General features: G+C 32.7%; 1 protein-coding gene across 3 annotated transcripts in view; it reads left to right on the top strand.

Annotated features, from left to right (window-relative positions):
* The window catches only part of NCAM2 (neural cell adhesion molecule 2), a 579,719-nt gene that overhangs the window by 510,398 nt on the left and 53,473 nt on the right, over positions 1–15,848 (top strand). Inside the window, exons 15-16 of one of the 3 annotated variants that reach the window (XM_015133085.3) lie at positions 7,865–8,045; positions 14,697–15,436. In XM_015133085.3, coding sequence (XP_014988571.1) covers positions 7,865–8,045; positions 14,697–14,803 — 288 coding nt within the window. In that variant the 3' untranslated portion in view covers positions 14,804–15,436. Of the gene's footprint in view, positions 1–7,864; positions 8,046–8,257; positions 9,883–14,696; positions 15,437–15,848 lie in introns of those variants that run through there. The other 2 variants (XM_077997926.1, XM_001106060.5) reach the window with 2 other exon arrangements.

The raw sequence follows: 15,848 nt of genomic DNA, 5'->3' as shown, positions 1-15,848 counted from the left end.
AGATTGTTGCTCACAATTCTAGGATGAAAAAATTTATTGTACAAAATACTGGGGATAGTAACAGTTTGTAAGGAATTCTAATAAATCCCACAGTGGACTCTGAAATGCAATGACTAGTTGTGAAACAACGTGTTGTATATTTTTAATTGTACTATATTGTTAGTAGTGGCCCCAGTCATTGATGTAAACAAAAATATTTCTTGAGTAGCACTACATCTATTTAGAGCAAAGTAGAGTCACCAAATGGAAATAATGACATTTTAGACAGCCATATATTTATGTGTACATATACATAGTTTAAAACGTAAATTACTATTTTAAAAATCTGACTTCAAATTCATATTGATTTCTTTAAATGTGGACTAGAATTAATATTTTTGAGAAGTTATGTGTGAAACACAGATGGATAGAAATAAGTAAGATTTTAAGCACAATAAGATTAGTAAGATTGAAGGGACTCAAGTTCATATAATGGTACTCAATAAATTTTACCTTTGCATATAGTTGGTAAGTTATAGTTGATATGGCTTAGTCATAAAGTTTAAACAAGAACAAATTTTGTCTCCAGTAAACTTATACCTTCCGTTTTCTCTCCTTTCTCTTTCTCCTCCCAACCTAATGGTAAATGTGCCTGGTTGGTTCCCATTTCCCCAATGTCTGCGCTTACCACTCTGATAAAAGTATGTCCTTTTCCCTCCTCTCGTTTCTAATTTCCAACCCTTTCTAACTCCGGAAGTACTAGAGGATCTGTTTTTCATGACACATTGGAAATGGTTGATTGTATTAGTTCATACATAACTATAATTGTCCGATCAATTACTAAGTTATCCACCTTAGAGCTACTTTCATTTTAACAGGGGACATTGTTTTAATAGTAGAAATTTAGGCACCTATGGCAAATTTTATAAAAGGAGTGGTTCCGTATCCTTTGTATTACGAGATAGGCATTGCTCACTCTTGGATATTTTGTATTTTGTAATTAATCAAATATAAAGTGATACTTTTTCACATTTTTTTCAAGGACAACATTGAAGAATTTGAGTGGCTTCTATTCAAATAAAATGAGAAGCTTGTCAGCAAAACAGGAAAACTAGAGAATTTGAGTGACTTGGTGGGGAGAGGGAACAGACATCAGAATGTAATTCATAACAGTCTAAACATGGATGGCAGCAGTACTGGACAAGAGGCAACCCCTCTACCACTGTCTCATCTCAGATCAACTGCCCAGCTCCTAAGGCTTCAGATAGAGCCATCCTGGCACAGTTTCTCTTGACCATATCACTTGATAGTATGCTTTCTAGTTTCATCCATTAAAATACTCTATATATCCCTGTTTTGTCATCTTCTCTTCTCTTCTCCACCTCCTCCATCCTGTCAACATCATGCTCTGAGGATCCAATTGCAGATACCATGATTGAATAAAAAGTGAAATAACTACTTCAAAAAAGTTCTTGATCATCTGTTCTTTTCATATGATATCTATTAGGTTCTCAAACTACATGAACTCTACAGTGTAGTAAAGTGCAACTGAATAACTTGAAAAATGGTTTAGACATATTCAATATATTTTTAATAAAAAATGAAGAAAAAAGTACATAGAGGAATCTGGAAAATAAGGAACATCTCTAAGATTTTCACTTCTTGATTTCTTCTTTGGCCATCTCTTTCAACTCCACTGCGCACAGGGCTATATTCTGAGAACAATGTACTTCTGACAATATATTCCTTATATGACTTGATTTCTAGCAAACAATGAATCTAAGCCTTTAATTTGGGTTTCACTGGGAAAGGACAAGAATAGCTATATCCTACTGTAGAAAGTGTAAAACTTCCCATAGATTATGAACCAGGAAGCACCATTATTCTGTCAACCTGTAATACAGCACATGGCTTTGTTCACTCACCCATTATGAAGACAGAATTTATTAGAACAGAACTAGAGTAATAAAAGCAGAATTAGATATCTCTGTGGACTCTTCATGAAAATTAATGTCTCTAACAATAAATCAGTAAGTTTAAACCATGCGTTTGGAAAGTAAAGACAAACATATTAATCTCATGAAATGTTTGGAAGAAATCATGAAGTTATTTTTAAGTCTACTTTGTACTTAGAGTGTCAATCTAACTTCATATAATTTAGTAAATAGATTTTTACATGCTTCCATGAGTTTTTCACCATTTTATTTCTAATTTGATGATAGCTATGGGATCATACCTATCACTTGGTGTTGGCATATTAAATACATTTCCTTAGCTAAAATAATTGGTAGCTAAAATCAATTGTGAGGAAGTACTATAGGGACTAGCATTTGTAAGTCTTAATTGAACTTTTTAAGTAATTTGGAGTCCAGGAGGTTGTACACTATCTCAATGTCCACAGGATAAGAAAGGTAATTTTGAAAAGGGCATTAAAATAATAAATAAGTAAAATGAAGCTTTGGTTCTTAAGAAAATGTATTTTCCAGTTAATAATGTTTATGTATGTACATGGAAATGTATTTAAAGCCATTATAGTTTAAGTTTTGAAGTATTTTTAAACAATAAATACTTATGGACATTAAAGAGTATCAAGAATTTTAGTAGTTTTTCTTTGCTGTGAGTTAAGAGAATGAGTTTTGTTTTTCCTTGTATGTATACGTTATCTGAATGAACAAATACAGCAATAAATCAATAAATAAATTAGCTCATTATGTAATTATAACTATATTATAAATAGTATTATAAATCGAATAATTAATATGGGATACAAGAAACACAAGAAAAAATGCACTGCCAATGTTTATAGGTATGAGAACACAGAAAGTAATGAATAGGAAAAATTAGATTTATTTTGCCTTAAGTACTATGTGGGTGATGGAGACTAGGAACAGATTATGTAGGACCTAATTTAAAAAAAAATTTACCAAGCATCAGCACATGGAACAAAGGCAAGTAGAATTTGTTATGATCATGGAAAAAAGATTTAAATTTAGAACTGCTAAAATCTTCAAACCTTTAAATCTTCCAAATGTGTGTGTGTGGTGTATATATATATGGTGTATATATATATGGTGTATATATATATACACCACACACACACATTTGGATATATATATAATTTTGTATACAATTTGATGTTTTAAGCTGAAGATTAATATCCTTATCAAAGGACAACTTTTTGTCCCAGGTTCCATGCTAACAATGATGAGTACCTGTTTGTTTCTTTTGGATATTCTGATATGGAGATTTTTGTGCCTCTACCCAGGACAGCTCTGAAGGACTCACTGGTCTCTCGATGAATCTGACAGTGCCATGCTATTCAAGCCAGGTCCCTTGGCCCTTCTCGTTTGCCCATTTGTATTCTTCTTGAATTCTGTAAACGGTCTCTCTCTCTGTGTGTATGTGTGTATATATGTATATGTACACATATACACATATGTGTATATGTATATATATATAAATATATGCTTGTTTGTCTATATATGCAATTATATATATAAGGTATATGTGTAGATATATATTTTTTATATATATAAAATCCAGATTGATCAATCACCTCTCTGACATTCAGAGTAGCAAATGGAGTTTTAAATGCTATCTGGGCCTTCTGTGAGGTCATGTAAGTATGAATACCTGAACCATGCTACCAGGGAATCCAGGACCCGGGACCTGCTTTATATACATACAAAATCTTAAATCATACGACATGGGAGTCAGAGGAATCTATGCTTCATCTCGCTTATATGAGCTCACCTTCTCTATTGTCGTCTCATTTTAAAATTATTCAGTTTATATTTAAAATGATGTTGGTGATACACTTCATGAGACTTCAAAAGGAGTCAGTAAACTGTTTCTTGTTATGAATAAAAGCATCAAGGAGCCCCTGAAAATGAGAAAATAGAGACCCTTACACCTTGCCTCTAATCTCCTCCCTGTACAGATGATAGCCAATATTTTCCTAGATGCTGAGAGTATGACTTCAGAATCATTATTAAGAAGTGCCCTGAATTGCCATGTGGCCCGCTATTTTCTGACCAAAAAAAAAAAAAAAATTGCTTAAGAGAAGCTATACCAAAGCCAAATGACCATTTTTTTTCAGTAGCTGCCCTTCAACATTTAATTGGCTTATTAATAATGGCCGTATTCAGCAAATCATCTCATTAAGTTACCTAGGGGAACGTTTTGCAACTAGATTATCTTAAATTGTTCCCTAGGCATTTAAACTTTGTAAATTAGATAGTCTACAGATATGCATACTTGAGATTTTGATGCCAGGGGAGTATTTGGTAACACCCACTTTAATTTTTTTCCTATTCCCTAGGAATAGCAATTAGGGGATTAAAATGCCTTCTTGCCTAATGTTGAAAGGAAAATGAAACTGATTTATATTGGGAACATGTTAGAGCTCCCTTTGGTTTCTTATACTATCAGCCCAAATACTTAGAATGATGGAGGGCCCTTTAATTTATCATCTTGTTAATTTACAAGAGACTGTCTTGTGTTTGTACAGAAGTTTTACCTTAAATGCCTAATTTCCAAAAATGATATTTTTGAAGTATTACCTGAAGGACATGACATCTATCTATTCCTCTAAAGAATACATTTTTTTTTTTTGGCCTGGAATAATTCATATCTCAGTTTTTGGCTTATTTTCTGGCTCTTTCACCCACATCTTCACTCAGATACAAAGCAAAACTGAATTCCAAGTATTTCCACGAAAATACTTACTCACATCAACCACTTCATCGTTACATAGAAAGTACTGAATAACAGGTAATGCCAGGGCCACAGGGACATGCAGCTGTCTGCTGCCTCATGGATCCCTTGTCTTCATACCACCCTTCCGTGTCCTTGCCATACACCCCTTCCTTGCCATATATGTGTGTGTATATACACAATTTATAACTTATAAAAATACATGCTATTTGTATATATGTGCATATTCATACTGAATATGCTATAGGTAGCATATACAATTACATGTTATGTTTGTGTGTGTGTGTGTATATATATATACATATACATCTAATGTATCATCTCAAATTACTTTTGGGTTAACTTTTTAAGGTTTTTTGTTATATATAAGTATATATTTATTTATTATTATTATACTTTAAGTTGTAGGGTACATGTGCATAACGTGCAGGTTTGTTACATATGTATACTTGTGCCATGTTGGTGTGCTGCACCCATCAACTCGTCATTTACATCAGGTATAACTCCCAATGCAATCCCTCCCCCCTCCCCCCTCCCCATGATAGGCCCCGGTGTGTGATGTTCCCCTTCCTGAGTCCGAGTGATCTCATTGTTCAGTTCCCACCTATGAGTGAGAACATGCGAAAACAAAACAAAACAAAACAAAACAAAAAAATCCCTAAGAATAGTTGCCTCTTCAGGCTCAGACACTCAGCTACTCTATGGGCAACCCCCCTGCCACCTCCCGCTGTTGCAGAAAAAGCCATGGCAGCTTTTCAGCCAAGATTCTTTAGACAGGAGAAAAGTTCCACCCTTAAGTAGAGAGCAGGGAACCATACAATAGCTGCATCTACTTGGCGCTGAATTGTTTGGAATAAAGAAGATTAAAACACTTTTAAAAAAAAATAAGTATATATAACACATATATAATACATTATAATGCATATATAATGCACATATAGATACACAATTTTTAAAAATTTATTTGAAACAACTACAGTGTTTGCTTATACATCTCTCAGTGATTATGCATCTAAGGCTTAAAATCATTGTGTTTCTTTTTGGATTTAAAGCTGTGTAAAAAACTGACACCTTCTTGTCATTAGCTCAGGATAAATGAAAAGAAAAATGGTGCTAGCGTGTATTATTTCCAGTAAGGGTGATATCACCTCCCCACCGGTGACCTGCCTAGCCCTTGACTTTATTAGGTATTACGTGCCTCCATTGCACCTTCTCATTTTTCAAAGGCCTCATGTCTTTCTTCTGGGCTGGTTTGTAAACTCCAACATGAGGGTACTGCACATGTCTTGGTCACTTGTGTTCACGCCTTCTAGAAAGTGCTCACTAATCAATTAACTGAGTAAATGATTGATGAATGAGTGGGTGAAGACAGAGGGTGTTGTGATAGCTGTGGCTTTTTAGCATAGCTGCCTTAAGCATTTCAAAATTGCAACTAGGTTTGTTTCTCAACCTTACTGTTCATTGATAAACTTAGAAAAGTTACAACTTCTCTTCTCAGTTATTCCATCATTCATACACCTCATAATATCTTAAGTAGTACTGGCTACAGGCCATTTTTATAAAAACATATTCATAAGTTTCAAAAATCAAGGCAAGTGCCTCTTGTGTATATTGATAACTTGTACTTCTTGTTCATTTAAAACCAGGGCTTCGTTAGGGGTTCTAATAGCTTCAGTTTTACGTGAAATAGCAAAATAGGCCAAACTTTTCTGTTCCTTTGTAATGGAAGTTCTACATCACCAACAAGTTTATTTCCTTTGTAATGAAAGTTCTATGTCACCAAAAAAATAATTAACTAGAAAAGGAGAATAATAGTGTGGTATCAAAATTATAATATCTTCTTGCCTTCTTTTGAAGGACACTCCATGTTTGAGTACTGTCAATTGAATGCAATCATGAATTTAACTTTCACAATTTTATTTTAGAGAACAAATAATTGTCATCGAAAATGGAGAAAACATAGTTTTTTTATAGTCAAAGAAGCAGTGTGAAGTTTTGCCTCAACATAGAATAATATAGGACTGAGCTATGAGGTTAAAAGACATGTCTGCATCTGTTGTTCTAGACAGGCTGTAATTTATCTATACTTATACCCTGGGAAAGTACGATTTGCAGTTGCAACGATAGATTATTAGATACATGATTCCAGAGAAAATGTTTCATTTCCATACAGTTTTTATGGAAACAGTTATATCCTAAAATAGCTGTTATTTGTTTAAGTGGTTATGATCTCTAAGGCCCTGAAATACACAACCTACTCAATTTTCCTCATTGCTCTCCCAAAAAGCTGACAGAAGCAGCTGCTACTATCCTTTTTGTTATAAAGAGGAGGAAGACAAGCCAGAAAGGTTAAGGAAGCCTTCTGTGTTGAAATTGTTAATGTATGGCCCAACCCAGTAATTGCTCTGTTTTAGAAAATTTCATTTATAAAATTATATCCATTTATATTTCATTAGTAATTGTAGTTCTAATGGTAATTTTATCAAACAAAGGGAAATTCAAATGTCATATGGTCAAATTTATATTTTAGAAAAGCAGCGAGATAGTATTTAAGTGTAGAATGTTTGAGAATAGGATGGCATTGTTTTATTTTCTTTTGCTAATGATATATTTAAAACTTAGTAATTTTCTTTGTATATTATTTTCTTATGTCATAAAACATGATAGTAGTAAAAAATACCAGTGATAATTTAAATCTATCAATCATATCCAGACTTTATTTCAAGACACTTTATCTTTCTTCCCCCCAAAAAACTTTAACAATAGTCCCTGGCAATTCTTTTAAAGGACATATTAAGTTTTTTCTGTATATCATGTTTCATTTTCCCATTCACATAAAGATTAATAATCAACAAAATGGCCAAAAAGCAAACTGCTATATGTGAAATAAAAAAATCTTAATGGAGGTCAATTGTCAACCACTGAATAAAGGATGAATTACAAAACCACTTTTTGGCTAATATAAACAACATCATACTTTATATAGAAAAATGTTAGAAATAATACTGACTTCATTGACACGGCAACTTCATGTATTTCTGTGCCTATCAAACTTGTTTCAGTATCCAAAATAAGTATATTGTTCCAATTCCAATATAAATTATTTTTCTAAAAAGGTGCAACTTTAGTGTATGGATATTTACAAAATGCATTTTTATTGCTTTCACAGAAAGATAAGGAAGACCAATGGCTAGAGAAAAAAGTACAGGGAAATAAAGACCACATCATTTTGGAGCATCTCCAGTGGACCATGGGGTATGAAGTTCAGATTACAGCTGCCAATAGGTTGGGATATTCCGAACCAACAGTTTATGAATTCAGCATGCCACCAAAGCCCAACATTATTAAAGGTAAGCAAAACTATATTCTTTTTAGACTGAGCAATAAACATGATACCACCTTTTTATAACCCTTATTGACTTTTCTTATTAATAATTAAAACCAACTGAAATGTAAATTCCAGGTTCTAATTATTAGTGTGACGTATCACACACAAAGTTTCTCATCGCTCTTGCCATAGGGTAGTGCTTAATTTGCAAATATATTTTGACCCCATTCATAGCTGGAGTGGTGGGGAACGAATGAATAGGAGAACATAGAGAGTAAGAGTGACTGATGATAGTCAATGTGAAAAGTGTCTATTGAGACCATATGAAAGCTTTACTAAGAAGACAATTTCTCTGCCAATCATGTGGAGACTGGTGCTCCAATTCTTGTTAGATTTGAGCCAACCTGTGCCTGATCAAGCAGGTTGATTTTGGAAACATAAAATTAGTCACAAAGAAAGGCAGGAACAGCCACAAATATAATTCCATAAAGACCTATACCTAGAGTTTTAAGAAGGCTCATAAAATGGAAGAACACTGTAAATCAGCTTTTGCAACACACTGGTTAGATTCTACCATTGATAGGTAACAACGCTTACATTGTTACATCTTAGTAAGTTAGTAACATTATGAAAGTTCACAACAGGGATATTAAACTTTTATTCAGATAAATGCTCTTGAAGTAAAGATAAAAAATTTATTCTGACTCAAAATAACACTTAACTCTGTTCATGAGTTGCCAAATTGTTCATATTTCTACGTTTATTTTCCCTGTTATTACTTTTAATATTTTAATTTTATGCAGACATGTACAGATATTTATGTATCTATAGTATATTCTTTATTTGTACATATATGCAGAAAAGAGCAGCATATTAATCCATGAAACCAAGATTTATTTGTCTTATTATATTAGAGTATAAGTATAGATATATAATATTTTTGAAACGGGGAAAGAAATAAAACTAGCTAGTTCAACATGTTATTAAACCCTCTTGTAATTTCAACTTGATGTTAATTTTATATATTATGATTTTGTTATATCATACATCAGTTGTTTAGTAATTGAAAGCAGTTTTATATGACTAATCTTTCAATTAAAAAGTAATTACCATTGGTTATAAGGTTTAAAAGTAATTGATATTAGAGCTTTGTATTGCTAATATTAATTCATAAATTCTACCAAATTATAATTTAAAATTAGGAAGTAAAAAGTCTCTGGAAATGACATGGGTATCTTATATTTTAATGACTTTTTTATTATTTTCAAAGCACTTCCGCATTAATTATCTCATTTTATTCTTAAATCTGAGCTGGATAAGGAAGCATTATTCTCATTTTACAAATATGATTTTAAGAGGTTGAATGACATGTTTGAGGCCAGAAATACTTCTAGTTATATGACAAATCTGATGCCTTTACAAGATAACACATCTAAATAAGAATGACTGAATGTACAATCGAGTTCATTACATCTCTATGTTTGAAACATCAGAAACTACTTCTACAATTGTAATGAGTATGTAAGTAGTAATTATATTTCATGCAAATATCAGGAACATGCTATACATGTTCCCATACTGAGCCAGAGCCTCCTCCAAAGCAAAATTGCAACAGTATACTACAATCTCCCACATTTTTAATTTAGTGTATATATTTGGAAACATAATGAATTAACTTAATTTAATTTAATAATGTATTAAATTTAATATTATATGAAATAGGTAACATAGATAAAACATGAAATCAAAAAATAGATTTTACACAGATTACTAAATGTTACACCCCCAGTGACCCTGCTATCTTTATGAGAAAATGTTGGCCCAGGGCGCGGTGGCTCACGCCTGTAATCCCAGCACTTTGGGAGGCCGAGGCAGGTGTATCATGAGGTCAGAAGATGGAGACCATCCTGGCTAACACGGTGAAACCCCGTTATCTACTGAAAATACAAAAGACTAGCCAGGCGTGGTGGCGGCGCCTGTAGTCCCAGCTACTCGGGAGGCTGAGGCAGGAGAATGGCGGGAACCCGGGAGGCGGAGCTTGCAGTGAGCCGAGATGGCGCCACTGCGCTCCAGCCTGGGGGACAGAGCCAGACTCCGTCTCAAAAAAAAAAAATAATAATAATAATAATAATTGTTGATGATAAAAACCAATAATACATATAAACAAAAGGTGGAAAAAGTTAAAAGGTAATAAAAACAGATATGAAGGCACCAAAGTAACGAAGACATGCTGTGATTCATTTCCTCTCTCTATATATATATTTTTTCAATTTGAGAAACTCGTGTCCTGAGAGCTTGTAGGCAAGACCTGGAAAGAAAGTGGACAGAATTCTGGTTTATACTCCCAGATTTGTTTCTGTCACATAACTTGTCAAAATAACTGTTTCCTCATCTCTAAAATGAGTTTCTTCTGGTTCTGCAATGTTAAGATGTGTTTGTTAATTTAAGAATTTATTGGAGTACTTCTTTGTGACAAACGCTTGAATGAGTACAAAGGATTTAAGGATTTATCTGTGAAAAATACAGAACTGACCCCTGTCCCCCAAAATCTCCACAATCTATTAGGGAAAGACAGATATTCAACATGAGTTAGAATAACAAATAACTGCAACTAAGAGAGATTTTTCTTAGAAAGTGGGTTTCCAAAGGAAACGTGCAGGAATGAACTTTCCAGGGAAAATGTGTTACATGGAAGGTATCTCTGAGACCAGAAAGAGCATGATCTGATCTAGGAGCTGGAAAAGGCATGTCTGGAAGAGAACCTGAAAGTGTGTGACTGAAGATAAGGTCAGAGAGGGAATGCAAACCAGATAATTCAAGGGCTTCTGAAAACATAATTGTAAAACATCTTCCAAAAGAAGTAAATAATTGTAAGCAGAAAAGTTGTATGAAAAGATAGGTATTTTAAATAGATTATTATTTCTCATATGGGTAAGAGCAACTGATGGATGAACAGCGGTAGAAAAAAAAAGAGAATGAAAAAATTCCCAACACATTGTAAGTGTAGACTAATCCTCCCGTTGCAATAGATTGGATTCAGTCAGTAATGACTTTTAGGTTCCTTGCTTGGGCACCTAGAGCATTGCTGATGTCATTTCTCAAGGTGAAGAATTTTGTAGGAGAAGCAAGATTTGAAGAATGAGGGTCAAACATCAGATCCATTTGGTATTTGTTAAATTTGAAATATCAAATTGTTGGTTAGATATGTGGGTATGGAAATGAGAAGATAACCACGGCTTGGAAACATACCCCATGATGCTGTCAGTGTTAACAGGTGAATGGTATTTGAGTGAGGATAAACCCATCTAAGCAGTGCCTAAAATCTCTGAAGAGGGGTTGATGTCTGTAGTACTCATTTATGTTTGCTAGTAACTAGAAGGCTGACTGGCACAGCATTGATTTCCAAAGAGTATTTCTCGAATTACTGAAGAGTAGCAAGAAGTTAAGAACTGAGTCCCAAGGAACTATAATATTATACTGGAAGAAGAAACCAGACCACTCCACCCCCATCATGAGACTAACACTTTACAGACTTACTGGCAAAACACGAGCATAGTATCTTGGAAGTTAAAAAAGGGTCATATTTCAAAAAGAATACATGTAAAGTGTCCAATGCTGCCGAAAGGTGAATGGCACTGAACCAGAACAGATGTGAAGTATCCCTATCACATGCTGCTTTGCTGACGTCATTGGGAGAGAAATTAGGTACAAGTGGGCAGAGGATTGTATGTGAGGTTAGGGAGTTTAGACTCCATATTTATTTAATGCTTTCAGGAAGTTTTTCTAAGGTGAGCAGAGGTGGGGAAAGGCCAGTGTTAGAAGGTCTTTTATGATGAAAAATGCTAGATGAAACAAATCAAGTAGTCATGGAGAAATCACACCTACAGACACACAGACAAAGTCATCTGAGAAGGTAGGAGATGGTATTCACCCCTCGAATCTATGCAGCTGATACAAAGCCAACACAACTTATCAAAACGGGGAAAATGAAGTATTTACTTTATTTGTAAAAATGTCGCAGATTCGGCAGGGCGCGATGGCTCACACCTATAATCCCAGCACTTTGGGAAGCCCAGACAGGTGGATCACAAGGTCAGGAGTTTGAGACCAGCCTGGATAACATAGTGAAACCCTGTCTCTAGTAAAAATACAAAAATTAACTGGGCATGGTGACACACGCCTGTAATCCCAGCTACTCAGGAGGCTGAGACAGGAGAATTGCTTGCACCCAGGAGGTGGAGGTTGCAATGAGCCAAGATCACGCCATTGCACTCCAGCCTGGGTGACAGAGCAAGACTCCATCTTGAAAAAAAAAAATAGTTATAAAATCATGTCTAATTTACTGTTACTGACACCAGCTTGCTAAGGCCTCTTGGAAAGTCATATCAGAAACAAACCGTAAATTAAGAATTGTTTGATTTAGATCTAGGTTTTGTGAGGCAACTTTAAAGGCTGTAATGATGGGGAATTTGGGAACCTTCCAAATCTTATGGCGTTAACATTATATATTTGCAAAATATGAAAAAAAGATCATATAATTTTATATGATTTTATTTTTCATTTTAAAATAAAATATAAATTCAAACATATTAGAAATAAGTTACCTGTAATAAACTAGCACATCTTAAGTCTTTTCATTTAAGTTAGAGAAGATATAGAGTTCAAAGGTTAGTGTGGTTTTAATTTATTTTTGTATTTCATGCATTGTAGACTGTCAAAGTAAGTTTTCTGGAATTTCGAATTTAAAAACCCATTACTTATGTGCATTAGGTGTATTTAACTTTTTGTAAACAATAGGCTAAGTCTAGAGAACATTTACTTGTTGGACTAAAGCACTATTTTTTCTTTTTTTTCCCACCTACTCCCTTTACATTCATATAAAATTTTACATTGATAATAATTTTTCTTGTAAGTATGCTACTGGAGACTACATTTCTTATTAGTTTATAATTGCTTTTTTAAAATTTTGTAATTATTAATATTTTTCATTTTTTAGTTCTTATTAAAGATGTGCTTATTTTGAAAACGTATTTTGATTTATATGAAAACAGAGTTTCCATAATCAATCATGTTCCTTTTTGGAATATTCATGCAGCGTAACTCCATCTTATTTTATTTTACAAGAAACAAGAATATTGGGAAACTATAGCAGATTAATTGTTATAAAATGACTACCATATGGATTTCAAGGCTGCTAGCATGGCATTTATTGATTTGTTGTATAATTTTAATGACTAAAAATACTACTAAACTGCGGAACTGGATATAATCTAATGTTTAAAAAAAATCCTTGGATATAAATAAACTTACTTTGAAAAACATTTTCACCATTTTTTTTTGGCCTGCCACATGTTTAATAACATTTTTATTTAACCAAAAAAGACCTTAGTATCTTTCAGCAATTACTTCCTCTTTTTCCTGAAGACATGTCTAATTTTAATATTGACTATCAATATAATTTGATGACAATAATTCTATTCAACATTTTTTATATCCAATGATAAAATAATTCTACTGTCTAGGAACATGTAATGCATACATTATACATACAAAATAGTTGTTTAGATTTAACAAGCTAAAAAATATATATAAATCACCACAAAAAATATTGCTAAAATATTTCAGTTACTTTGTACTTTCATGGGCTTTTAATTTGTGCTTCCAATGAACCATACAGTAAAATTATTTTGATAACCTCCACTCTAGTTTCAAACAATAAATCTTTCATCACTAGATAATTCAACGTGAACAGAAAACAACATTCAAGAACATGGTGAATATGAAAATATTATATTAGGGTTACATTTATGGTTGTTTTAGAACATAAGTTTCAAAATTCTAAAACAGTGGTGAAATAGAAGTCCAATTACCTGGGGAAACTTTATCTTAACCCTCTGGAATCTGGAATTTTCAGTCTAACCTAAATATTGATACTACACCTGCAACAGTATTTCCGTAGTTTAGCATGTAATGAAAAAGTAGGTCTAAAAATTATTTTTATAATCTTTGGTTCCTAAAATTGTTTTAAAAGAGGTGCAGTGACATTTGTCTGGAGTTTACCTATGGCCAATAGGTTAATGCTTCTAGCTTCTATGCTTATTGCAAATTTTCATTATGTGAATATGCAATTTTCATTTATATTTGTTAGTAGTTTGTTTATTATTAAAATATAACTGCTTTTATTAAATATATTTTAAGAAATCATGGTAGAAAAAATTACCATCAACCATTGTAGGATATATTGAGCTCATATTAAAAGTAGCTCTGTGAATTCACAAGTAGCACAGAAAAATGACTGGTGACTTTTTTCTTGTTATTTACATTTTCAACTTATAAATGAAAGATATTTACATGTAAAGGATCAATGACAGAATTAATGTCTGAGTAATCAGAATAAACGTCAATATTGACCTTTGTCTGTTTTTAGTATGTGACAATATATAGAAATGTTTTATACATGATTTTAGCCATTCTTGGCTTGTATCAAAGTATTTTTGTAGGTTTGCATTAATTGTTAATGACTTTGTGTAAATCTTGCATTAATTATTTTCTCTTTTTTTCTTTCCTGCTGTCACGTTTTTTCTCTTTTTATTTTCTCGTTTGTAACTCTACTCTTTATTTTCTTAATTATTTCATTCTTATTCTATTTTCAAAAACAATTTTCATCATGCAGATAAATGCTGTGAAGCAAATAAAGGTGAAAATGGAAGCCAGTCATGGCAGCTGAATGCTGCTGGGTTTTCTTTCATTATAGCCATAAGTTTGTCTTGTGTGTTTTAATGTCATTGTTATATCATATGATATATCCTCTTATGCCCTGAAAATTTTTTAAAAAAGTAATAACAAGGCTAATCTAAAATTATAATAAAATATTTTCTAAGGTCAATTAATTATGCATGTATCTTCACCCATGAACGATTAAGCTTTTTCCCCTTCCCCCTATTGTCAACCTTTTAAGTGGATAATTTGTCAGAAAATCAATGAAGGAGATTCAATCGGGATTGTTACTTTCAACTACCAGTTCACTGCATAACATACTTTATTCTAAAGTTTCCATTAATTCCTAAAGTTGACCTTGTTAAATATCATGTCACTTGTACTTGAAACTTAAACCTTTGCTACATCTAATCTTTCATTATTATTTTGCAAATAATGAAATATCCATGGCCATACTTTGTGAAAATCATAATTTTATTATGTAGAATTGTGGATCACTTTTATTGCTTTTTTACTGTTGCTTTTAAGTGTAAGTTTCCAACTTTATGAACATTTCTAATATTTCAATGTGTTTACCATTTATATAAAACATAGGCATTATATTTTATTAGATGTGTATCCCAATTGTATTGTTTATTTTCCCTTTGTTGAACTAAAATGTCTTAAGGAATAAATGTGAAAGTTTCCTATTTTAAATTTGAATACCAATTAATGTTTTTACATTAAGTGAAAATATCTCTGCAATTTTCCCAGAATGAAGATTAAATTAAATTTGAATATATCTAAAAAGTTACACCCAATTCACTGGATTTAGATTATGTTTTGAGCTGACCTCAAGTCCTATTGTTTCTAACATAAGTAGTTATTTATTACATTTTTCTGGACATCAGAGAGTCAGAATTTTTGCAAGCATTAAAGAGAGAGAAGAAAATATTGTAGACACTCCTTTCAAGAAGTTGAAATCAAGATGGGAAGAAATTGAGGTTGGAACTAGATTTCAGATTTCAAAGGAATTTCGATTTGAGGGAGTAGCATGAAGAATGACTTTTGGTTTTTGCAAATTTTCATTATGTGAATAAGCAATTTTCACTTAAGTAATCTTTACTTA

This window comes from Macaca mulatta, chromosome 3 (genome assembly GCF_049350105.2).
Source record: "Macaca mulatta isolate MMU2019108-1 chromosome 3, T2T-MMU8v2.0, whole genome shotgun sequence".
Taxonomy (NCBI): Eukaryota; Metazoa; Chordata; class Mammalia; order Primates; family Cercopithecidae; genus Macaca; species Macaca mulatta.
This window is presented reverse-complemented; position numbering and strand designations above follow the sequence as displayed.